The 26,979-nt window shown below is 35.1% G+C and overlaps 2 protein-coding genes across 3 annotated transcripts in view; one reads left to right on the top strand and one right to left on the bottom strand.

Annotated features, from left to right (window-relative positions):
* Positions 1-20,910, bottom strand: part of LOC136830228 (beta-galactosidase-1-like protein 2) — a 54,457-nt gene extending 33,547 nt beyond the window's left edge. Inside the window, exon 1 of one of the 2 annotated variants that reach the window (XM_067089529.1) lies at positions 20,573-20,910. The gene's annotated coding sequence lies outside the window, so the exon portion shown is untranslated. Of the gene's footprint in view, positions 1-1,078; positions 1,326-20,572 lie in introns of those variants that run through there. The other variant, XM_067089530.1, reaches the window with a different exon arrangement.
* The window catches only part of LOC136830229 (beta-galactosidase-1-like protein 2), a 30,403-nt gene continuing 4,952 nt past the window's right edge, over positions 1,529-26,979 (top strand). The window contains exons 1-10 of the mRNA XM_067089531.1: positions 1,529-1,677; positions 13,130-13,335; positions 14,420-14,605; positions 15,356-15,497; positions 15,931-16,093; positions 16,483-16,635; positions 19,596-19,742; positions 23,306-23,401; positions 24,088-24,182; positions 25,742-25,890. Coding sequence (XP_066945632.1) covers positions 1,630-1,677; positions 13,130-13,335; positions 14,420-14,605; positions 15,356-15,497; positions 15,931-16,093; positions 16,483-16,635; positions 19,596-19,742; positions 23,306-23,401; positions 24,088-24,182; positions 25,742-25,890 — 1,385 coding nt within the window. The 5' untranslated portion in view covers positions 1,529-1,629. The remainder of the gene's footprint in view (positions 1,678-13,129; positions 13,336-14,419; positions 14,606-15,355; positions 15,498-15,930; positions 16,094-16,482; positions 16,636-19,595; positions 19,743-23,305; positions 23,402-24,087; positions 24,183-25,741; positions 25,891-26,979) is intronic.

The following is a 26,979-nucleotide window of genomic DNA, read 5'->3' as shown; positions in this document are numbered from 1 at the left end:
AAAGCGAAAATCTCAGGTGCCAGTCAGTGTGTCATCGAGGCACCACAGCAGAAAACGGACCCTGAAGCTCTACCAAACGAACAGTGTGGATTAACGCTCTGAGAAAATCCAAAAGGCAGATGGCAAGTAGTTAAAGGCAAATGGTAATGGTCACTGTGACTCAGCGGCTGATATGGCAAATGATTCCAACTGTAAATATTTGCTAAGAGGTTGAGGTCATCTCGGATCTCGCAGTCACGTGGGAAGTCTGTGAACATGACTTTGAGTCAGTAATCAAATGGTTGATACACAAAGATAAGTAAACTAACCCAAGGATTTAGTAAGGATAAATAAATGTGTTTCTACATGTATGTACAGGCGGTTATTACTTGACTTTACTAATAGCGATAGTCTGAAAACTAATGAATGAGTAACGTGCATAAGATATACACACACAAATACATACATACATACATACTGCACACACACACACACACACACACACACACACATATATATATATATATATATATATATATATATATATATATATATATATATATATATATATATATATGTATATATGTATATATATACATACAAATATAATACATATATATATGTGCATGTATATACACAAACACACACACACACACACACATATATATATATATATATATATATATATATATATATATATATATATATATATATATATAAATTTTTTTCTCCCGCCTCTACAGGTCTACTAAACTGCGCTTTCAACAGCGCACAGTTTGACAAGCACGGTTGAACTATGATACTGCAATTATAAACACATTATCCCCTGACATCTGTGGAGTATACAGTAGACACGGGACTAAACCTCGTCCCAACACTCTCATTATTTTAATGGAGGTATAACTGGCCTTCTACATTAACTCTAACACCAGGTCAAAAAGACAGCACTACAACTGACAGCAGGGCCCAGGAGTATACTGTAAGCGTCAGCTGGTGATAATGAGGCCCAAATAGTCAAGAACAAGAGAGAGAGAGAGAGAGAGAGAGAGAGAGAGAGAGAGAGAGAGAGAGAGAGAATAGAATGAAATATAAAACTTACATCAAAGGCCAAGCGCTGGGACGTATGAGGTCATCCAACGCTGAAAACAATGTTAAGATACTTGTTAAGAGAGGGAGGAGAGGGAGGAAAGTAAGATGGAAGAAAGTTTTAACGGAGGTATAGTAAAAGAAATGCAAGGGGCTGCAGCTTGGGACCGAAGGACGCTGCCAAGAACCGTAAGTAATGCCTACAGTGCACCGCGTGATGTACACTAAAACCACTAACCCCCTTTGGGACAGAGAATGATAGTCTACATAAAGAAAAAGATGGAAGAAATATACATAAGATTTCCTACCCAGGCATTAAAAGCAGCTGACACTTACACTTTTCATCAAAAATTATTATAAAATCGATTGTAGAAATACAAAACGTGTAAAAATCATTTCTATTTAGCGTGTGAGATGACAGATGTTTCGTGATAAGTAATCTCGAAAAACAAGGTATATCTTTTTTTTTTTTTGCTGTCTGCGAGAACACAGACAGGTGCTTTGTAACAGGTAATCCCTAGAGATGGGTAGGAAGTCAATGTTCAGTTCACTCTCATTGTTACTATGGCGCCTCACTCCGCCTACGCTCTCTTTTTTCTTCTGAGCCTCCAGGTAAGTTAAGCTTTGAAAATCCAGTGATTAATGTATGCTTGTTCCCTCCTTCTCTACACGCACACACACACTAATATATATATATATATATATATATATATATATATATATATATATATATATATATATATATATATATATATATATAATAAATATATATATATACATATGTATATAAATATATATATATATATATATATATATATATATATATATATATATATATATATATATATATATATATATATATATATATATATATATATATATATATAGTTTGTGTATGGGGTATCTTTTCCCATGAGTGGGGTTGGTTGAAAATGCTAGTCTTTAAGTATTCAGCAAGCATTCTGATAAGAGGCTGCTAGACCCACACCCTTTCCCACCCAGACCGTGACTTTTCATGGCTGACTAACTACCAAGTACAGTTCAAGAAATGAGCCTAAACGTAACCCAGGTTCGATCTCGGAACTCTTCTTGTCGAGTTGAAGCTGTGTGCAAATACGAAGTCCAAAATTCAATTAACTCAGGATTCTCCTTTCTGTATGATTTTGGATACGCTTTCAAGATTCGAAAGTGTCAGAGGAAGCAGCAGCCTATCACTGGTATAAATATTTTTATTTTCATATTCGGATTCAAGATTTTCAGTGGGCAACGTATCCAAAAATATCATTGAATCAAAGAAGTCAAGAGTTCGTTAAACGCTAGTCCTTTTATATATATATATATATATATATATATATATATATATATATATATATATATATATATATATATATATATATATATATAATATATTTAATATATATAACTATATATACTTATTATATCCTTTAATATATTTTAGATACGTTGTTATATGATACGTTGTTATATGTATATATGTACATATACATACACACATTATATTTATATATATATATATATATATATATATATATATATATATATATATATATATATGTGTGTGTATGTGTGTGTGTGTGTGCGTGTGTGACACAGCAAAGTAAATAAAAGTAATATCAGTCGGCAAAAATAGGAACTTTGTGCAAAGAAGTTCAAAGAATCGATAAATAAAATAAACTGTTCCTTAGCGCCTGAAGCAATACGAGTATTGAAACGATACCAAACATCCGGCACATCCATTGACGCCCTTGTTGACATTCATCACCGACAGCAAACACTAGACGAAAAATCTCTTATTACGGTGTTATGGCCCAGAAAGCCTTCTCATGAAAATAGCCAGCGCTCATTCCACACAAAAGTTCTCAGAATTACCACTTTGGAAAAATGTTGAACGCCGACAATGTCAACAGTCGGTTCACAAAACTTCCTCGAAATGCATTCTTTTTGTACAAGGCTTCGCTTGATATGAATGAATGTCAAATAAGGCATAAGAAAAGCGATGACTGATTGAATCAAAGCGCTATACAAGACTAGTGGTCACAATTGCTATATGAATAACATTCTAAAGCCAGCAACTGTCAGTGGAAGAAAACGTCGCAAACTCTAGTTATTACTGATGCATTTTCACTACTTTTCTGTGCGAGGTATATAGAGCGACAGACAGATCTAACTTGACGTTCCACCGAAAAAAAAACTGGAAACAATAATAATCTAATGTTGCTGAAACATAAAGTAAATTTTAATTTTCTTGCCAGAGAGAGAGAGAGAGAGAGAGAGAGAGAGAGAGAGAGAGAGAGAGAGAGAGAGAGAGAGAGAGAGAGAGATTTCCCGTCCATCCCATTAGCAAGACCTTATTATCGTTATAAAAAAATGCTAACGCATTCATAAAGAGCACGTTAAAAGGGCAACTCACTTGCAAAGCAAGGCTCACAGAATTTCACTATTTGGAGAGAGAGAGAGAGAGAGAGAGAGAGAGAGAGAGAGAGAGAGAGAGAGAGAGAGAGAGAGAGAACAGATCCAAGAGAGGTAAAGTAAAACACTGATGAAGAGAATAGTAGCTTCCAGTCTACAAAAACTGTGATGGAAAAGCTTTTTCTTTTTTCCCCTCTCTCACTCTCTATATTTAAGAAAAAGATCCCATCAGCCAGTGTCTTTTTTAAAACATTCTTTCTCCAAATCCTGGTGGATTAGATTCGCCCTTACGAGAGGTGCAGAGCTTAAAACTCGATGACGTGAAGGAGGACGTTTTCTTTTTTTTTTTTAATAAAAAAATGTTACATCCTAAAAATTTTGCTACACAAGGCTACGCATTTTAAAATGAAATTTTCATTCGAATGCTATTTACAAAACTGCGTCTTCATTTTAGGCGATGATACATATGAGGGGCATTTAAATGTTTTGTAAAGTGTTACAAAATCATAAAATTTGCTCAAGCTAAGATATGTATATAAATTTTCCGGATGTAAAACTTTACGGTTCGAAGAAAATGCTTCGATATCATGCCATTTTTTAAAGCCAAGTTATGTAGGCTACTAATTAAGGATCAATTAATAAACTGTTCTGTTTATATGAAAATATGTACAAAACCAGAAAATTGTCCCGTACTGAGCTACGTATATTTTCGTAATGATGTTAAAATAGAAGCGTGTACACCTGTTTTAATAAAACAAAATTTGTCTCCATAATCATGCAAATTTCTCACTCTTACTTATGCATTAATTTCAGGTAATGCAACACTTCAGAAATTTAGAATTTTTTAATACAATTAAAATGTCTTCTACTTCAAAGTTGGCATATTCCATTTTATTCAGTTAAAATGGAAACATAAATAAGCTATATAAAGAAATTTTCTTCTATTCTATACCAAAAAAAGTTCATATTATAAACAAAGCTGAATACGAAAACTTTATATTTCATGTTAAAAGTGGTAATCAAGGTTAGTTCAATTCTGTATCAAGATGCCAATGCCATATCAAGAGGGAAACTGTCTTAGTACTGTAAATGTATCACAAATGTAATTAGATAATTAATATAAAATTAATATGGTTGTGTGATATTTCCACTACATATCGTGCGTAAGTATTTTTTAAAAGGGTCAGAAAAATACGAATACAATCATTATTAATAAAACAAAAAATCTGGGGTCAATTGACCAAACAATTAAAAACTGCCCATGATTGGTGATAATGATGGTCATGCATTATTATTATTATTATTATTATTATTATTATTATTATTATTATCCATAACGTGTATATATCCTTATCAAAAAAATCCTAAAGTCAAGCTTCTAGGTAACCATATAAGCAACGTTTCATAGTTTACAAATTAAATATCAGCTAATGCGTTACGCTTTTAAATCAGTTTTTATGATGGGCAAACCAGTAACGTTTTTAATGAACGAAATGATATCTTTAGGATTGTCCTTCACTAATTACTAAAATAAGCTGCCCACTTACAGTATTCAATCACTCAAGATGTATCGCGTGAGGAAACAAATCTTGATGACAAAATCTAATTTTTCTTTTAAGAAATCAAAACTTCGAAAATTATGTTGATAACCTTCTGAACAAGAAACTTTTCCAGTCAGTAACATTGAATATTTCACTAAACACTGCTAGTAACATCCTTAACAAAATTTAATAATACACACTTGCATCCGTCCCCTCAAAACCTAAATAATAAATATATAATTAGGTGACCCTTATTCGAAAGAATATGCCAAACACAGCCATTGGAAGTTTGAAAAACTGACCTTCGACCTTTGAGCCAGTTCAGACGAGCCGAGAAATTAAATACTGGCGCTTCTGAAACATCTTAAGACTTGCCTCATTTAGTGTTTTGCAGAGATTTCATTTCAAAGTTCAGTGAGTTTGTTTTATAGTGAAAGGAAAGAGATCATATTCCTCATAATGATGGAAATCATTGAGAGTGAAGGGAGAGGGGCTCCCTTCAAAGACTTTCATCATGGGAATGGAAAATGAGGTATAATTTTCCTTCTCAGGCGCTGAGGAGACGATGTATGATCCTTTTCGTACTTCGATTATAAGTATCTTCCTTATTAAGGCAGTTGGAATAAAACAGGCAACGTTAGAAAAAAAAAAGCAACATTAATATTGCTTACCTAGAGATTCAAGGATTTGTAAATGAGCGCAAAACTTTTTACTCACTCTCGAGCCAATATATCTCTATATCTCTCTATATTTCTCTCACGCTATTACTATTCCTCCTCCACTTCTGCAGCTATTATACTGTATATCCTCCAAGCGCAACATTCATAACACTCATAATGTGTTAATCACTTTAAAATCCTCTTATTCTACATTACAGATGCAAAATTTCTCGAAAATGGGAAAAAATAATAAAAACGAAATCTCACTAAGCGCGTTATCTTTCAACTGCAAAATTATGAAAGACGAGAAAATACAAAGCATATTGTGTGCAAGTTTTAAATTGCGTAAGTGCACGTATCGGTGCAAAGAATGATCCGGATTTTCAAGATATTTCGTACTATAAAACTCATAATTAAACAATTGTGGAGTAATACCATTAGAAAGAAGAGAGAGAGAGAGAGAGAGAGAGAGAGAGAGAGAGAGAGAGAGAGAGAGAGAGATCTAAGGAGTACAGAAAGTCTTGGGGGTAAGAATCTCGGTGCGAACAGAACGTTCTTTCCCCTTGGAACTAAGGTAAAAGGGTTGTTACAAAATAAACATAGCAAATGCTTTTCGAGCATTATTATACTTTTCAATCTCAGATGAACTTTTTTTTCAATATTTAGAATACAATAGTGATTTTATGGATGACATTTTCTCTTAAGGAAAGCTTCAGATTTACTACTTGTTCCACACAGATTATACACTTGGTTTCGTTTTGTGACTGTCGATTTGCAGTCTGACGTCAGAATCAATAATCAAAGTTTTACGAATAATGAGCACTTCCGATCCGATATGCTCCATGAAACAACTGGTGTAACCTAAGTCTGGTTACGAAGGAAAAACGAGCTTTCAAGGAAAGCAAGACTAAAAAGAAACGAAAATGAGCACTCAGCCCCTCACGCTAAACAAACCAGGCATACGATTCTTGGCCATTTATCTTGAGGTCTCCGGTGTGCTCTGAAATACTTCACCTGGATGAAGGTCACCCCCACTTTCACATCATTTCTATTTACATACGGGTAATTCATATCGACACTGAAACCTTGCCTATGAACATAGCTTTTGAACCTTTAATTATCAAATTTCATAAATTCATTTACAAGGGCATTGGCCTTATACTTTATCAATGTGAACAGGATACCAAAAATAAAAACCAGCTCTGAAATGTTTAAACCACCGGGAATCCATATATTTCAACATGGGCGACATGACGGCCATAACAACAAATCGTCCACTCGCGGGAGATTTCTCCCTAAAATTAGTAGCCTTGAGAATATCAAAGGATGAAAATAAGAGCAGAGTTTCAGTAAGATTTGTTCACACGTTCTTGAAAGTACCTTTCCAAACGCACACACATCCAAACGCGGGTGACAAACTAATAATCTTATAACTTTGGCGGAGGTAATCAGCAAATAGTCGTCATAATTGACGTACTTATCTGCATGACTGACTTTATTGACTCTTGGGTCTCTACGACTTACCGTCGCTTTCACTTTACTTGCAGAGCTGTTGGGGGTCCATATAATTGCACATTATGCTGTTCATTTCCATATCTTTATCTTTGTATTATTTTTGCTTATTTCAAGGCCTTGGTAATTTCGTTGTGTTTTCGTTATCAAGCTCCGATAAGAAAAAATATTTGCATTCTTAACAAATGCACAAGTATAAGATAATCCGCTGTTCTTTTAATTACCTGTTTAATCAACAGATTTCAACTCTTTGTCTGACAGAATATCAAAGTTTCATGACGCAAATAATCTAACGAGACCGTGGCACAAGCTCGAGCTTGTCAGTCCATCAGCTGTCGTGATTCCACGATTATCAGAAGACAAAGGGCGTAATCAGGAATAACTTAAAATAACAACAAGGAAAGATATTACTTAAAATGTGTATTTATTTAAGTTATCTCAAATACATTTTGCACATACATTAATCCAAAAAGCCATCTACCGAACCACTTTGCTCTTGACGATTTGAGCTTTTCATCCTTACCTGTTCTTTTATATGTTTTAGAATAGTTTTCTTAACCCTGTTTTCCTGTTTTTACACAAGGAAATTTCGTCGGAAAGTTAATGGCCTTTTTTTAATGGTTTCCATATGGCTATGTGCATATTTTCAATAATAATAATAATAATAATAATAATAATAATAATAATAATAATAATAATAATAATAATAATAAATTCAGTTTTCCTACATCCACAAAATATATTGTAATAAAAGTCATCATAATCAAGATCAAATGTATGAATTCTGTGGATATATATAGCTTTCTCAGGGATGTTCACGTAATCTCCCAGATTCTCCTTCTATCCTCGAAGATGATTTTGGAACAATGATTGCAAGAACTCTTGAAATTCAAGGCCAATATCTGTTTGACAGATAATTTGCCAATGGACATCAAGCAAGGATAACCTCTCTCGTTCTCTCTTGTGCATACACAACAACCCACCCCCTCACACACACACACACACACAATGCCATTTAGCTCTGCTTTACAGGCAATCTCGCGTTTCCTGGATATTATAGCACTTCCTTCCCACTGCCTCTGTCACCCTTTCTATCCACAGCTTTCTTCGTCATCCTTGATTCCTGCCTCCTGACACACTCGAATTATTTCATCTTTCATCCAGCCTACTCTTCACCATTCCTTCCACATGACCAAACCTTTTCAAAACACTCTGATGTCTCTTGTCACGTACGTTCGTTCTACGTATCTCCAAATATCTGTACGAAGCAACCGCTCTCATTCTTTCACCATCCATTGTTACTATTGTAATTTATTACAAGTCACACTGCAAACCTAGTTAGAAAAAGCCGAATGCTCCTCCAAAGGCCCCAGCAGGGAAAGCAACTTCATTACCATTCATTGCTCACTCATAGTTTCCATTTGCCCTCAGAGCCTTGGTTTTGCTCCCATTTACCTACAACTTTCTCCTCTAGCAAACACTTTCAAACTGTTCCACTAGTTTCAGCAGTCTTTCTGACTTCTTTCATTATGCAGTCATGAACATATTAAACGGCCATGTAGACATAACACACCCTTATCTCAGGCCCACTTTTACTCCAAACCAATCATTATCTGGTCCACACATTTTAACACACGCTTATCTTCTACACCACAAATCCTCAACTCATTCCACATTTCCCCATCTATACTATTATGAACTTTGTGTGTGTGTGTAAATATATATATATATATATATATATAATATAAATAAATATATATATATATATATATATATATATATATATATATATATATATATATATATACATATATATTATCATAATAATCATCATCGTCTCTGACGTCATTGGGCTATGACATGGCACCAAATAATTCTTTTCTGTGCTTTCTCTTTCACAAATCTCTACTCATCTACAGCCTCAGCTCTCATAGTTCTCATACAAGTAGCCTAGGCGTGGGTCTTCCACGTTTCTCCAAGTGCGTGTGAAAGACATCTCCAAGTCGTCTATATCTCCCTACCATCTTTATGTAATCTACTTGTGGAACTGCCGTAATTTCCCTTTGGTATAATTTCTAAATCTTTCTTGCCATCTGCCTCCTAATATTCGCCTAAAAGCTTTATTCTAAAACTGACAAGATCTGATGGATGTAGCTTCATAGTCATACCACAGAGCCATTCCAAGACTCAAATACAATATAGTTAAAGACCCTAGATTACTATAGGTGACGCGTCGGTGAATTGCCCCTCGAATTTTGTACTTAAAAAAACCAATAAACAGTGATTAATCTTGACACTATTATTCATGCCTTGTACAGCAATACAGATCGAGCTAAACCTACATATAATCTTACTTTCGTAAATAATGTCAGCCTATTTAATAAATCCGATTCACCCTGCACATTTTTTTATTTGTCTTTTTTTTTAGTGTTTTCTAAATTCCAACTCAAGAGAAAAGCCATCAGAATACATTTTTAAGTTAAAGTTGCAATACATACATACATACATACATACATGTGCACATACATACATACATACATACATACATACATACATACACACACACACACACACACACACATATATATATATATATATATATATATATATATATATATATATATATATATATATATATATATATATATATATATATAAAACATACATTTATAGACTTTATTACTCTCTTTCTCTCAGTTATGTACCATTTTTTACGTTCCCTCGATGAGTGTCTTTTCCTCTCCGCACCGCAAGGCGAATAGGGGATTCGATTACTCAGCCACATAGTCCGCCTGAAACCATATATTTGAGTAAGGGGGCATTTGGTTATGTTGACGACATCTCGGTCCAGCCATAGATAGTTAAGCGACCGCGATATACTCCCCGGACTCTCCTTAGAAATGAATAGCTCTCATGTTGATTGTACTTTCTACATCATAATTAATAATAATAATAATAAATCGACGCGCAATCATGTCTTCAGTCAAATAAATTTGTACCTCACACGGTCTTTCACTTGAGACTCCTAGATTTGATCCTGATCTGACGAATAATAACTTGAGAATATTTTAGATTGGCTGGAGTAATTCTGGTGATTTCACACTGCTAACGAAATTATCCCCACCATTTCTTTAAAGGAAATAACATACGAAACTCGACGGTAAAATCCACCCAAGTTTCGAAAGTATGTTCCTTGAATATATACTGTATATTATCATTATATAAAAAAATAATAATAATTATAATCAACAGATGGAAATCTGACCTACTATATCCTAATTCGAGATATACATGATTTCTTTGTCTTTAAGCAGTCCGTTCCATTGTTTTGTTGGCCTGGAGTATAAACAATAACTATAAGAGCTTCTGTTCTTCTGGACAGTCTGCGATTTTGAAAACAGGTAGTGCTTAATGATCTAGTGATTTAAATTTCGTGCCACTATCTTCAAGTTGTTAGTTATTCAAAGTTATAATAATAATAATAATAATAATAATAATAATAATAATAATAATAATAATAATAATAATAATAATAATAATAATAACAATATCATCATCTTCGACTGATTTCAGGGCCACTTACTACTACGGCATACGGAAACATTTGTACTGTAACATCGAGGATTTCAAACATTTGGAAATGAACTAAAAAAGAAGAAAAAAATATATATGTATATCAGTGATTCTGATAATGATACAACAGTTAAATGACATCAATCAATGAATCACATTTGGACATTCTGTTCTGTAGAAGCTTGCTTTGCAAGTTTGTCCTTGAGGACTCTTCCTCTATGAATCCTGGTGCATTTTTATATCAATAATAATTATTATTATAATTATTATCATTAGGGTAAAGTAATAATTATTATTAGTAGTAGTAATTTCCATTTAGACGATCAAGTCCGCAAATTACTAAATATTATAATTATTCTGAATGAACTTTTCCTGATTAACCTGAACTAAATTTTGAAATAGTTTTGCATGCGTTCCTATTTACATTATATCAGAAAAATAATAGTAATTTTTAATTTCAACATGAAATATCATTATATACATTAATAATTCATGTAACTATAAATCTGAATATTTTACGCTCCTCTAAGTCAAGAACAAGAAAAAGGAAAATCTTTACCTTGAAGCTGAGTTATAGAAACAAAAAATTACTTTAAAGTACAAATATTTCGGGTTCCTCTATAAGTTTACATCAGGAAAATTATATGTAGCAAAGATAAAAACTGTTAATATTTTTTATAAGTATCTTAAATTCCTTTAAAAGTTTACTAAGCAACACTACAGCAAATTTTGAATTTATACCGAAGTAAAAATAACGTAGATTTTAAATGAATACCAACATAAAAGTATGAGTAATTAAGATGCAAAAAAAACAGAGTTTACCTAGAATCCAGACTATCGTGAATAGGACCATGATTGTACAGATACATATCATGCAAGAGTTAATAAAATTTAACACAAATGTGCGCCTGCGCCTAGCCACACACGCATCGCAAGCAGACTCGCGCAAAGCAAAACGGCGAAAACCTCTGCTCCAAGTACCTTCTGATCGTGAAATGAACAAATGGAATAATGCCTAAGAAAGAAAGATATTAATCTGACCTTTATTCTCACTTTTCTCAGCCTGTTCAGAGAGACGAAGGGGAGGGGGGCGGTGGATAATCGTTATAAATTTATTGAAAATCAATTTAAAATTAATAGAGACAATGCAACGGGATAATTCACTTGCGTAGAAGACTAGAGAGTGAGAGTAAAATCGAGAGAGAGGGGCGGGGGGAGGAACGGTTCGACCCCCAAACTCATCTAGAAGTAACAGACGTCAAAAGATCCAGCATCCTTCATCGTATAATCGTCTTTTTCCCCTATTTTCACTCCCATCTTTTTTCTTTCTCCCCTCCCCTCTCTCTCTCTTTCTCAAGGGCCGGATGATGGCGTTTCTTATGGCTGGTGGGGTGGTGGGTACGAGGAGGTGGAATAGTTGGGAGGAGGCAGACGTAGGAAGAGGGGAAAAGTGTGGGTTGTTCTTATGGGCTACCAACTACAAAGATATATCGGTGGACTCTAATGATATTCAAGGGCCGAGACCCGAAAAGGGCCATAACCGTGGAGATGATATACAACAGCCAGCTTCTCCTGTCGTAGGATTTCCTCTCACATTTCACCCGTCCTCCTTCTTCAGGAGAAACGGTAGCGGAGGAAGACCCCCATTTTACCGCTACCCTCCTTGAAGAGATGCGGCAGCAGACAACTGCCCAATTTCACTATCTCTCCTTCAGGACATGTGGTGGGGGATAAAGAAACTCGTTTTGCTACTGCTTCTTCAGTAGATGCAGCAGCAGGCGACAACCCCGATTTTACCACTTAAATATATACTCTATATATTTAACATGCTTTTTACATAGGGTTCAAAAACTATATAAATTTCCGTAGTTTCCATCCCGTATGATGAAAGTCTGTTCTGAATTCTATATCCTGACCGTCTGTTCTGAATTCTATATCCTGACCGTACAAGCGTGTAGAGTATTATATATATATATATATATATATATATATATATATATATATATATATATATATATATATATATATATATATATATATATATATATATATATTAATATAATTTAAATATAGATTATACAAACACATTCCGGAAAAATCCACCTTGCTTTTTCAAACCCAATTAGTTGGTCAGTCTACTCTGGTGATTCGTAACCAGGAAGAATAAAGGCAATGAGACAGCAACCTCACACCAAATAACTTACAGAGAACGAAAAAACTAATACTCTCTGGTGATGCTGCCCCTTCTAAGAACAAAAGGTTTATGCTTATTGTTGTATTTTAATTTGCATGTAGGTGCATCTATAGGACCGTACAAACAGCCAGGCTCACATTCCAATTACCCTACAGCTATGCAACGGCCTTAGCTATTATGACTACTTTGTTCCGGATGGGGTATCGGAGGCTGGTCTGGTGGCGGAGGGTGACTCCTTCACCCTTAATAACAAGGAAATCCTCATACTTTCGGGAGCCTTCCACTACTTCCGCGTCCATCCAAGCCACTGGAGGGACACCCTTAAGAAGCTGAGGGCGGCTGGACTGAACACCGTTGAGACGTAAGTTCTGTTTACGCCCCCCTCTTCTAAACAAAATTGCCTGAAAAAGTTGTGTAAGCCATTGACAGTTGGTATTTTGCTTTTCCATTTCCTATAAGTCTTATTTAAATGCTGCCTTTTCAGTTACTTTCAATGCTTGCACCTACAGGAAGCATGCCTGCTATCCGTTTTGCAAAAATCCACATTTTGTTTAGGTGCCATAATATCAGTGTTTAACACTAGAAGTCTTCATCTTCATTACTATAAAACTGAGCAGTCTTTTAGGATGTATAAGAATGATGATATCTGCAAGTTTCAATGAGAGCCCATTTGTATTATCTTTTTTAGCTCGATCAGATTCTAATTCATACACAAAGTTAACCTATTCGTTGTGATTTACTCTCAGACAATCCTTACTCGGTAAAATACCAAGCGTTGCTAAACTAGCAAGTAGCCTTAGCATCCTGGTGCACAAGGCAAAGGATTGTAATTAAACTAGAAAGCCGGTTGAGCATAAACAAGCTACCTAATTGCTTAACTGTCAATAAATTAATATAAGTTAATTATACTATTCATATTCCTTTGAGACAAGTTGGTAAATTAATGAATTATATACTGTGTGAACAACGAATGATTTCGTGTCATACTTATCGACTGATGATATATTTACTGAGCCGATGAATAAATCTATCTATTCAATAGTTATCCATCTATATATATATATATATATATATATATATATATATATATATATATATATATATATATATATATATATATATATATAATATATATATATATATATGGATAACTATTGATTAGATAGATTTATTCATCGGCTCAGTAAATATATCATCAGTCGATAAGTATGACACGAAATCATTTGTTGTTCATACAGTAATTCATCTAAATCGTTAATTCATCTAAATCGTTAATCCATTCAGTATTGACCGATTAATGAATAGACAACTGAATGTGCCGAGTAATTCCTGACTTCATTTAACAATTATCGACTAACAAACAATTGACGAAACCCATTATGTGAATACTTAACAATTTAAGAAGCAGACACCTGAATGAATGAATCATTCATACGTTTTACTAGTTACGTCCCCTGGAACCTGCACGAGCCGCGTCAGGGCGTTTACGACTTCGGAGACTTGGGCGAGGACATGTCAGCATTTCTGGACGTCAGGGCTTTTATCCAGATGGCGCAGGAGGAAGACCTCTTTGTCATCTTAAGGCCAGGCCCTTACATCTGCGCCGAGTGGGAATTTGGAGGGATGCCCAGGTAAAGATGTTGCGAAAAGTTGAAGGTATGCCTCAGAAAGGATGAGGATATGGAGAAGGAATTTGACGGAGTACACAGGTGAGTATGGAATGGGAATTTAATGGGATGCCACGGTAAGGGTGAAGACTGAAGGAGTGAATATTATAGTGAAGTTAGGTCAAGGTGGAGTAGAAATATAAATGGATGCTCAGGTAATGTGGAAGTCAGAATCGAGGGGTGTTAAGGGTGGGTGACTATTTAAAGGGTGGGTGACTATTTAGAGGGAAGGTCACGTTAGTGTCGGGGAGAATAAGGAAGGTTACTCAGGTAAGATCAGATTGGGAATTTAGAGCAATGCCTAACACTTCGTTCATATCGCGGAATTAGTTTATCTACACTTCATGAAGCACCTCCAGAACAAAATAGCTAAGTTTTCTGTATTCATTAACAATAAAGCTAAGAAGTCTGCAGTTTTACCGCTAAAATAACATGAGAAATCTAGTCACTTTAATCCAAATGAATAAGACAACAAATCCAGATAAAATAATAATCAGCATTATTTACACGAATAAGTTTAGCCTGGAATTTCTTAAAATTACAAAAACGTTTGCATTAACTAACTTCCGCATTTGCTTAACTAAAATTAATAGATGACAGTATGCCGTTAATTCAAATGAATAAATAAATCTGTATTTTTATATCCAAATTAACACCATAATTTGTATTTTCCAAACCTAAGTATTAAGTTTTGTATTTTTGGTATTTTTTTAGCTGGCTCCTTCGTGACCACACCATGCAAGTCAGGACATACTACGATGGTTTCAGAATTCCTTTACAGGTCTATTTCGACAACTTACTTCCGAAACTTGTCGACCTCCAGTTTACAAGAGGGGGGCCTATCATCGCAGTTCAGGTGAGATGTTTCTCAACTTATCTCAGCAACCACACAGAGAAATAGAGGAGACATTTGCGCCAACTCACCGAAGTTCTCAGTGTTAATTAAGGTTGATATAATAATTAACACTGATTAATCCAGCATCTATCGCTGATCGAAAAATCGCAGTTTATTTAGCCATAACATTAGCGCTATCAATTTGAAATTGACAAAACCTAAATTCCATAAATATACAGAGAAAAAAATCGTATTTAAAAGTGTGGGGCAGACCCATTGCTGATTTTGCGACAACTCGTCGAAGTCATTGTTAATCAAGGGTATATGATAGAATTTAACGCTAATTAACGCAAAATCACTCGCATATAAAAAATCGGTTTATTTTTCCACAACATTCTCAGTCACTTTGAAATACGTGATAGTAATTAACACAACCTTCGTTCCATGACCCCAGATTGAGAACGAGTACGGTAATTTCGGATACCCTGGCATGCCCCACGACAAGGAGTACCTAGAGGCAATCAAGGAGACACTCACTGCCAATGGTTTCAGCGAGTCACTCTACTTCACTTCGGATACGCCTCTCCTGAGCGGGGATAGCGGTTCTCTGCCCGGAGGTGAGACAGACAGATAGATGGATAGACAGACATATAGACAGATAGAGAGAAAGAGATGGAGTTTCTACGTGACAGTGAGATTTCGAGAGCGTGAAAGGAAGACTAAGGCTTTGCAGAAACTTTGCATGTCAATAACAGTTAAATCGAAAGACAGAATGGAAGGATCTAAGGGTGATCGTATGTGTAATCATATTGTAGGGGCGTTTGAGAGAGAGAGAGAGAGAGAGAGAGAGAGAGAGAGAGAGAGAGAGAGAGAGAGAGAGAGAGAGAGAGACTTGAATATAGAACACACACCAGTCAGGGTACCGTTCTAATTCTCGAGTTTAGAAATTATCTCCCCTCTACATAAACGATAGTCGAATTTCCCCTAAAATTTATTTCCTTGGCAGTGCTCATGACTGCTAACTTCAACACCAATGGTGACGAGAACCTCTCCCTTCTGAAGGAGATGCAGCCGAACCGACCCCTTATGGTGATGGAATTCTGGACAGGCTGGTTCGACCACTGGCTGGCTCCGTTTCACGTTCGTACATCAGCGCAGAGTAAGTATATTGTTAATAGGAGGGAGTGCGTGCAAGATAGGGATGAATGTGTAGGGGGTTCAAGACAATGATAATGGGTTGTATTTTATTTGATATCTAAAAAGATGAGTGCGGCTGTGACTATTGTCTCCGCTTCTCTGGAGTCATCCCTATTATGATAGTTCACATGAATGTATCATGAATGCATAAACTGTTTATCACAATTGCACAAATAGTAGTATTAGTAGTGCATACTCATCGTTATATATTTCTGGAGATCATTTATTACGTGGGGTAAAAAATTTTCAAAGATGCCTCCTTTTTTTTTTTTTTTACTCAAAGCTGTCTGATTTTCTGGTAAGATACTGCAACTTTCAAAATGATCAACAATTGAAAAAGTGACTAATGTACCACAGTTTCAATAATTTTATATAGACATGACAAGTTCGATATAAGCAGATACGATTCTAAAGACTTTAACGCTGGATGTAACGCAGTCCACTTTCTCACAGTCCGGTTTGCAACGCTGCTTTAGACTCTTGTGCAAAAGGCCAGATATTGTTGATTCATTGTGATATCAAATTATTTCTCCAGTAATGTATTTGAATGTTTATATAGATAAAGAAACCTCACCCCTTCCGATATAAATCATAAACTCGTCGATTTGTATTCATAATATACCAACACAAGCACACGAAAAACGAGGTTTATCAAACAATTTTCTCAAATCACACGCAAACGAACGATGAACCTCCAGTAATTGATTTATCTCATTAGTACAGCCTAGACCACACACAGACCTATATTCAAAAACTGCTCAAATCACAAGATTTCCTTATCATTCAAATTTATTCTTACCATTCAGATTTATTCAACGTCCGTAAACCGACAAATGGCCCTTAATATTGTTTACCGCTAGGCCTATATAGTACTGATTCACCAAGTATTTTATTTCACTGGCCTTCGTTTAAGCACACATTCATTCCATTTCAGTCAAAATTACTTTTTGATTGGAACCTTCATTGTTTCATTCTATTTAATTATCGTTCCTATGCCCAACAATGGAAATTTGTTTGCTAGGCTTGCCTTTTATGCCGTATGTATGTCATCAACATTAAGGATGACGAGAAAAGGACAGGATTTTAAACTTTTGCTGAATAAGTTATTTAGCTAAACACTCCAGAAAGTGCCTAAGCACTGAACTATTATAATTATACGTATGCTTAAGAAAAAAATATTTAAATACGCAGAGTATTCTGGAAAGAACCCTTATAACTGAAATTTCCCGCCTTCCAGCCAATACAGCAGTGGTTGTTCCATTCACCTCCCCAAGGTCATAGCTGTTTCATAGGCATTTCCAGCTCATTTCGAATATTAACCTACTCATATAATTTACATGCAAGAAATTATTAAAATACCCCTTATTCAACTCGCAGAGCCAGGTGTCTTTTTATTTACCTAAAATGAGATAAAAAATAATTGTTTCAAGTCCATAGTTCGTTTGCGTTTAACTTGAGCAGATTGTTACAAGCTCGTCATTCGAGTGCTTGCATTGTTGTTACATTATCGACATAATCGGCAAGGTGTGAGTGTTGTTGATAAATAATTGTTGATATATAATATATATATATATATATATATATATATATATATATATTTTATATATATATATATATATATATAATAAGCTCGATAGCTCCCGTTGGTAGAAGGCAACCTCAGACTTCATGGTTCTTCAATCCCGCAGCCGACCGGTCATAATAAATCTAATCCTGTCACCCCGGGATTACGTATGTAATCAACGGATAGGTTGCTGAAAGCAAATGGGTGTTACAGATTAATACAGCATAAAAACAAAGCCACTGGTCACACGTCTCGAACTGTCAAACTACTAAGAAAGGGAGCTGGGGTTTGATAACATGTACACATTCGCTACCGGGGTCTAAGCGATGTCAGGCAGGGCACACCGATCACTACGGCCTACCCCACCGCCAAATCAAAGTCCTTCAAAAGAAGGCATCACCCCATATTATAATGGGAAAAAATGCACGTTAAAAGCGAAGAAGAAGAAGAAGAATATATATATATATATATATATATATATATATATATATATATATATATATATATATATATCACAATAAGCTGTAGGTCCCGTTGCTAGGTAACCAGTTGGTTCTTAGACACAAAATAAATCTAATCCTTCACAGCCCTAGGAGAGCTGTTAATCAGCTCAGTGGTCTGGTTAAACTAAAATATACTTAACTTTATACACACACATACACACACACACACACACACACACATATATATATATATATATATATATATATATATATATATATATATATATATATATATCGGCTTTCAGATGTATCACAGAAGAAACATTTTCATCTTGGTCACAGTAAGCCTACTACTGTATATCGGAAACACTGATTTCAGCCAATCGAGAGCTAGCCCTACAGTATGTATACTGCCACAACCTACCTAAAGCCCACGTTGATGAGTGGGCAGATGAAATGAAAGCGACTACAGTAGTGGTAGCAGTAGTAAAAATATAAGCAAGGGTAATTGCAGCAGCGGTAACTACAACCCCTGGGAGAACAGTACGTGCTAGTGTCAGCTTTGCTCCTGTGGGCACTGGGCACCAGAATAGCCTAGTTGGAAGACCCAGACCCACTTCGAAGAGAACTATGGAAGCTGAGTCTGGCGATAAGTGGAGATTTGTAGTATATAAAGCACAGGAAAAACATAGAATGGCGGAATTTCACTGGCGCCCTTTGCGTCACATGGCGTTTGTGACTTACAATACTGAGTTCCTGCATTGTTATTAGTATTAACTGTGGAAATAGTAGTAAAACTAATAACAGTCCTATACCGTCACTAAACGCAATGAACGCATAGGCCTATTATTCTAACCAATAACCACATTTCCTCCATAAGAACCACTAACTTCACAGAATTCCTTTTTGTTCCAGATTTTGGCGAGATGCTGGAACTGATCTTGCGTCACAACTCCTCCGTGAACATGTACATGTTCATCGGAGGCACCAGTTTCGGCTTTATGGCAGGTGCCAATACCCTCGACATTTGGCCCCATTACGCCCCTCAAACATCGACCTACGGTAAGTGATGACTGAGAGTGCAACTGTATTTTTCTCTCTAATACTATATTTTTGATTGGTCATTATTTCACTGGCAATAAAGTAATATTAATAACAATGAAATGTTCGGTCTAACGGAGTCAAAGATATAAATGCTTAATTTCTGGATTATTTTTAAGAAAAATCTGGAAGAGCATAATTATAACGCCGTGTGCTCGTTTTTTTAATATCATGAAGTCATAATTATCGCAGTGCGCTGAGTAATTTCACAAAAATTAATATACCAAACTCAGGAAGAAAAACGAATCCGCGCTATCTCGTGACAACGCTGAAGCTCAAACGGATCGGACCTAGCCTAGTTATTATATTTTTGTTTCGTTTACATAGCCACTGATACTGGTACCAACGTTTTTTTATGTATACAAGGTCATATAATGGTTTAGTTAAACAAAATACTTGACTGTTGTTCGGTTATGTCTCGTCAAATCTTAGTAATATTAAAAGTACCGGTATTGGCCTAGGTCTGTCGGCAACATAGCCACTATACCCTTTGTCTCCTTATGATCGAATGCACTCCAAAAACCAAAGGGAAGTTCATACATCTTTTTAGGGGGTAAATAACATAAAATCAAATGCAAAATCAAAAATAAAAATTTTTTACAAGCAACATTAAGTTTTGCATCGTTGACATGGCGCTGCTTGTCCCTTATCGTCACCTAGCCTAATGCAACCTAGCTCAACTCTTCCAATTGGCATGGCGCTATTACTGGCTATGCTGTCATTACCTATCTCACTTGACAATAACAATGGAAATTTTAAAAAATGACTATACAAAGAAAAACGCTACATACCCACGGCCAAGCAATGAAGTTAGGTAGCTTCGGTCACTTCGAATAACGACTAGGCTACCAGACGATGTTCCAGGGTGCGGTTTTAAGTGACTTCGTACTGGCCCGTGATCTCACACTTGTGGATGATCTTTTACGTGTTTCAAGAGGCATTTCACAAACTTTTACCCTTACCAAATTTCTTCCTCGATTCCACTGGATTTTACGGTCATTTTCAGATGGCCATGGAGCCCAATTTGTTCCGCGGACACTATTACGCGTTCCTGTTACACGAGATTAACGTCAACTAGGCGGCCTAAGCAGTAAGCAGTTGTCATCAAGACATTGAACGTCAAAACAACAGCTACAATAAAGTACTTATTTCTAATTTTAAATTCAGTCTAAAAGTATTTTACAGATAAATATACATTATACTAAAAAGATTCCACATATATTGTAACAGAAACTTCCAATTAGAATTTTAATGTTTTGTTATAATGAATATATGTGATCTAATACTACAGAACTTCATTAGATTATCTGTTTGGCGGGAAATCCGCTACTAAGATGTTTGACATTGCTTCGAGTTATAGACTATTGGTAATGACGTTACCTGAATAGGTTCGTTTTATTTTTTTAAGCATCTTTTTCATTCATTTGCTTAAAATTCAAGTCTCTTAACCGTTTACCGTTAATATTGGCTACTAGATGAGAAATATGGCGAGAACATGATTTTATGGGTAACTGCGCTGCTGAGACTAATGTCAGAATATTAGAGGTTAATTTAAAAGTTTTTTTTTTACTTCATTATTGTTTATATATGATTATATCCAGTCGGTTGTAGTGTGAAGTTCTCACTTTCTTGATATATCAGATTATCTGATGCGATGAAATCTCCGACAAATGAGATCATGCTTCAGTTATAATGCAATTTAACGAGACTACAGTCACCCTTCCATTCCTATAGAGTAGGCCTATAGGATTAAATTTTGTATTTCAGCGCAGTGGAGTAACTAGCGTTAGTGGCGCCCGGGCCGGACTTTGAAAGTGCCACTTCATTCCCATGCTAAAAAGTACCAAAGTGGTGAAAATTAAACGCACAATTTAAGCCTTAGCATCTGTCATTTATTTTATTTCAAAAATCGCTTACTGTCCAACACCAGAGTCGATAAATCGCTGTTCAGTGTTCCGATCAGACGAAATATGCTAAAAAATCTAGAATTATGCCACTACAGATCTGCTCAAATGATGCCAGAGCGCCGCTCCCCCCCCTGCAACAGTGCCGCCCGGGGAGGACCGTCCCCTCCTACCCACCTTAGTTACGCCATTGTCTCGGTGTGAATGAAAACTGTATTGAAAGAGACTATAAAGAACGCGTCGAAACCTACAGGCAGACAACAACAGCTAGGGCCAAAGGAGACATTGTTTACAGTTCGCCGCAAAAGGCGCAATGTACGGCTAGTTGGTGGTAACCCCTACGGGGAAAATAATGAAGCAACGCACGTTAGCATCTATTGGCTCATCGGTTATGAAAACTCAGATAATGCATAGAAAAAATAAATGACAGTACTGCATCAATGACACTTTCAGTATTACTTGATATACAGCATTTCTGTATCAGGAATCAAATTTGATATAAATTCGTGCCACGGTCCTCTGTTCACCTAAGCAGTGAATTATATGCCTAAGTTATTTGAGAGCTATAGGGCGGGTAACATCTTCTGGAGCCACCCCTTCTAAGAGGGGAAAGACTTTGGATAGTGACGTGAAAAAGGTATTGGAAAGGAAGGAAGGGCCTTACTATTAAGTCCAGGAAGAGCAAAAGCGCGTGCAAGACTGGTGTGACTGACACATTGTGTGTGTATGTCTGCTGGGAGAGGTGTTGATAAGCCTTCTGCGTAGATGTATGGAACAGCTGATGCTGTGGAAGTTTTGCAGCACAAGGGTTCAGCTACGATTGAAGCTTGAATATGGTAGTGACCGTTGTTTTGTTTTTATCTGGGTCTACGCATTGTTAAGGAAAATAGATACCTGTCGGGTAAAAATTTAAATGTTACACACATGGTATATATACATATATATATAGATATATATTATAGTAAATTATATATATATATATATATATATATATATATATATATATATATAACATATATCACCTCATCTCTTCATAGATATTTACAGTGACGTCGTCTTCCTTTCTTACAGATTAAAGATTAATATAAATAATAATCTGCAAAAAGGACACACATGTATGTAAATATCTATGGACATATATATATATATAATACACACACACACACACACACACACACATATATATATATATATATATATATATATAAATTTATTATATATATATATATATATATATATTATAGTATATATATATAAAAAACAGTTCATCTCTTCATAAATATTTACAGTGACATCATCTTCCTTTCTTAGAGGTTATTATTACTAAATAATATTACACAAATGAAAGAAAACGAGATAAACCAGAAACAGCCGAAGAGAAGTGTAGGAAAGTTTTGATAAAATATAAAACAAAAAACAGAAAACATGAAATACACAAGGGAAAGAACACACTGAAAACACAAAAGAAAAAGTAATCCAGCGGAAACCTGTTAAAGGACATACGTAAAATACAGAAGAGACGCACAGTAAGGAAAGCTGATAAAAATAGCAAAATCCATCTTATTTATGCCGAGTCCTCGAGAGACCCTGCGAGTAATCAAGGATGAACAACTCTTGCAGATTACGACGCGCCCTTATCCGAAGCGGGAGATTACGCGGAGAAGTACACCGTTGCCAAAGAAGTTATTGCCAGGTATAATCCGCTGGAGAGCGTCGGTGAGTAGGAATGGAAATTACTTTTTTTTGTTGTTAGTTCGTCCATCATAGAGTAAAGAAGGAGATAAGTTTCTGTTTTTTTACTTACAGAGTAATGGTCAAAAATTTTTTTTTTTATTATTTCTCAAAGAGTCAAGTTGAGATTGCTTTCTTGTTTATCTCAGGCTTAAGTGGAGATGAAATTTGCAATTTTCATTTGTATCGCACTGCATGCGTAAAGATTACATTTGTTCTTTTCGTTTGGATTACCTACTGTAATGGAATGGAGAGAGAGAGAGAGAGAGAGAGAGAGAGAGAGAGAGAGAGAGAGAGAGAGATACAAATAAAACAGCATTTTACATCAACTATTACTTTTGTTACAGTGGATTCACTGAGGAATATATGTATATATATATATATATATATATATATATATATATATATATATATATATATATATATATATGTATATATATATATATATATATATATATATATATACAGTATACATATATATCTATGTATGTATACATATATACATACATATATATATGCATATATATATACACATTGTATACATATATGTATAGATACATATAATATATATATATATATATATATATATATATATACATTTATATGTATATATAGAGAGAGAGGGAAAGAAAGATTATCGTTTTAATGTTATTTCTCTTAAACACCAACAGTGACTCACCCCGAACCACCTCCACAGCGAGTAAAAGCTTCTTACCCAGAAGTGGCCATTTCGGAGTCCCTTGACTTTGCAACATTGCTTTCCCAGGTAATGCCTCAGTTTCATCTCACTTGGAAAACGGCAGAAGATGATTCCAACGACCTCTGCTCTGATGCTGAGGAATGGTTCTTGGCGTTATGCGGTTTAAAATGCAGAATATTGGCTTCTGATTCACGTATTTTTAAACTCTTGACTAATGATTGATGTGGTTTTTAATGAAGAATCTTGAGTACTGATTCATGAGTTGCAGCTACTGATTCTTGCGGTTGTTAAATGCAGAATCTCGGCTACTATTTCATGCGGTTTTTAAATGCAGAATCTTGGCTACTGATTTATGTGGTTTTTAAATGAAGGATTTTGGCTACTGATTCAAGTGGTTTTAAATGCAGAATCTTGGCTCTAATTCATGTAGTTTTGAAGTGCAGAATCTTGGCTACTGATTCATGCGGTTTTTAAATGCAGAATCTTGGCTCTAATTCATATAGTTTTTAAATGCAGGATCCTGGCTATTGATTCAAATGGTTTTTAAATGCAGAATCTTGGCTATTGACTCAAGTGGTTTTTAAATGAAGAATCTTGGCTCTAATGCAGGATCTTGGTTACTGATTCATGTAGCTTTTCAAATTGTCTTGTTTACTGATTCAACCAGTTTTGAAATGCAGAATCTTCTCTACTGATTCATGTGGGTCTTAAATGTAGAATTTTGGATATTGGCTCATAAGGGTTTTAAATCTTGAATCTTGGTTACTGACTCATGAGATTTTGAAATGTTGAGTCTTGACTACTAATTTTAATGCAGAATCTGCCACTAATATATTAATGCAGAATCTTGGCTATTGATTCATGCGGCTTTGAAATGTAGAATCTTGACTATAATTGCTGCGGTATTTTAATGCAGAATCTTGACTACTAATTCCTGCGGTATTTTAATGCAGAATCTTGACTACTAATTCCTGCGGTATTTTAATGCAGAATCTTGACTACTAATTCCTGCGGTATTTTAATGCAGAATCTCGACTACTAATTCCTGCGGCATTTCAATGCAGAATCTTGACTACTAATTCCTGCGATATTGTAATGCAGAATCTTGACTACTAATTCCTGCGGTATTTTAATGCGGAATCTTGACTACTAATTCCTGCGGTATTTTAATGCAGAATCCTGGCTACTGATTCATGCGGTTTTGAAATGTAGAATCTTCACTACTAATTCCTGAGGTATTTTAATGCAGAATCTTGACTACTAATTCCCACGGTATTTTAATGCAGAATCTTGACTACTTATTCATGCGGTATTTTAATGCAGAATCTTGACTACTAATTCCTGCGGTATTTTAACGCAGAACCTTGACTACTAATTCCTGCCGTATATTAATGCAGAATCTTGGCTACTAATTCCTGCGGTATTTTAATGCAGAATCTTGCTTACTGACTCATGCGGTTTTGAAATGTAGTATCTTTGCTACTGATTCACGTGGTAGTATTTTAGCTTGGTTAAACGGTTTCATCCTCTTTTTTGATGCAATATTTTCTCTTAAAAAGACAGCGTTTCATAGTGCTTTTTTTTTTAAAACATTGTTTTCCCTTTTCCATCTCTCTCACACCCAGCAAAGCAGTTTTGAAACGGAGGAGGGTCCGATAAGCATGGAACGACTTCCGGTCAACGACAACAACGGCCAGTCCTACGGTTACGTCGTGTATACAACACACGCGAATCTCACGCCGAATTCGTCGCTCCAAATCCGGTACCACGTAAGGTAAGGCAATAAATAGATCGGTCAGTTTAGGTCAATTAAATTAGAAATGAGGCCGTAATTCAGGTACATAAATAATACGGGAGTAAAGAACATTAGGTGAATACAAAAAAGAATGCATGAATTTCGGTCAATAAGATTAAAAATACGGTAGTAATTTAGGTAAACAGATAAATGTATGATACAGGAGTAAAGAATTTTAGGTGAATACAAAAAAGAATGGATGAATTTAAGTCAATGAAATTAGAAATACGCTCGTAATTTAGGTAAATATATAAGTATGTGATATGATAGTAAAAAATTTTAAGTTAACATAAAAAGAGAATGATTGAATTTTGGTCAATAAAATTAGAAGGTCGTAATTAAGGTCAACAGATAAATAGATGATGCTGGAGTGAAGAAGTTTAGGTGAATATTAAAAATTAATGTTTGATTTTAGGTCAACCGAATTAGATATACGCTTGTAAATAAGGTAAGTTGATAAAAAATAATGCTGGAGTAAAGAATTTGAGGTGAATATGTTAAAAGAATGTGTGAATACAGGCCAGTAAATTTAGGGATATGCTTCTAATTCAGGTAAACAGATGAATAAATGATACTAGAATAAAGAATTTTAGGCGAGTATAAAAAAGAAAACATGACTTTAGGTGAATAACAAATAATTAATCGCATGGATTCAGGTAAGGAACAATAAAGAAACTCAGAGAGACAAAATAGAATAATGAGTGTAGGTGAGTGAAACAAAAGATAAAATTCAGGTTAATGGAAATAACTATGTAAATAGATACGTATATTAGTAAATTAAGAAATGAATAAGTGAATAAACATAGGATGTAATAAGAAAAGAAATAAATAACCATATAAAAAGACATGAATAACTAGATAAACTGTTGTTCCTCGCAATGATCTCATTCATCAATTGAGGTCTTCCACCGGTTATGAGTCTTTGTATCTGGTAGTTAGCAGAAGTAGGTCTTGAAAGCAATAGTGTCTGTGTTAATTAAGGGTACGAAGGTATTTTCTTCCCGTGCAACTAAAAGCGAGGTCATTTGCCTTGTCTAAAGTAAAAGGGGTTCAATCCTACCGCGATTG

This window comes from Macrobrachium rosenbergii, chromosome 46 (assembly GCF_040412425.1).
Source record: "Macrobrachium rosenbergii isolate ZJJX-2024 chromosome 46, ASM4041242v1, whole genome shotgun sequence".
NCBI classification, from domain to species: Eukaryota; Metazoa; Arthropoda; class Malacostraca; order Decapoda; family Palaemonidae; genus Macrobrachium; species Macrobrachium rosenbergii.
This window is presented reverse-complemented; position numbering and strand designations above follow the sequence as displayed.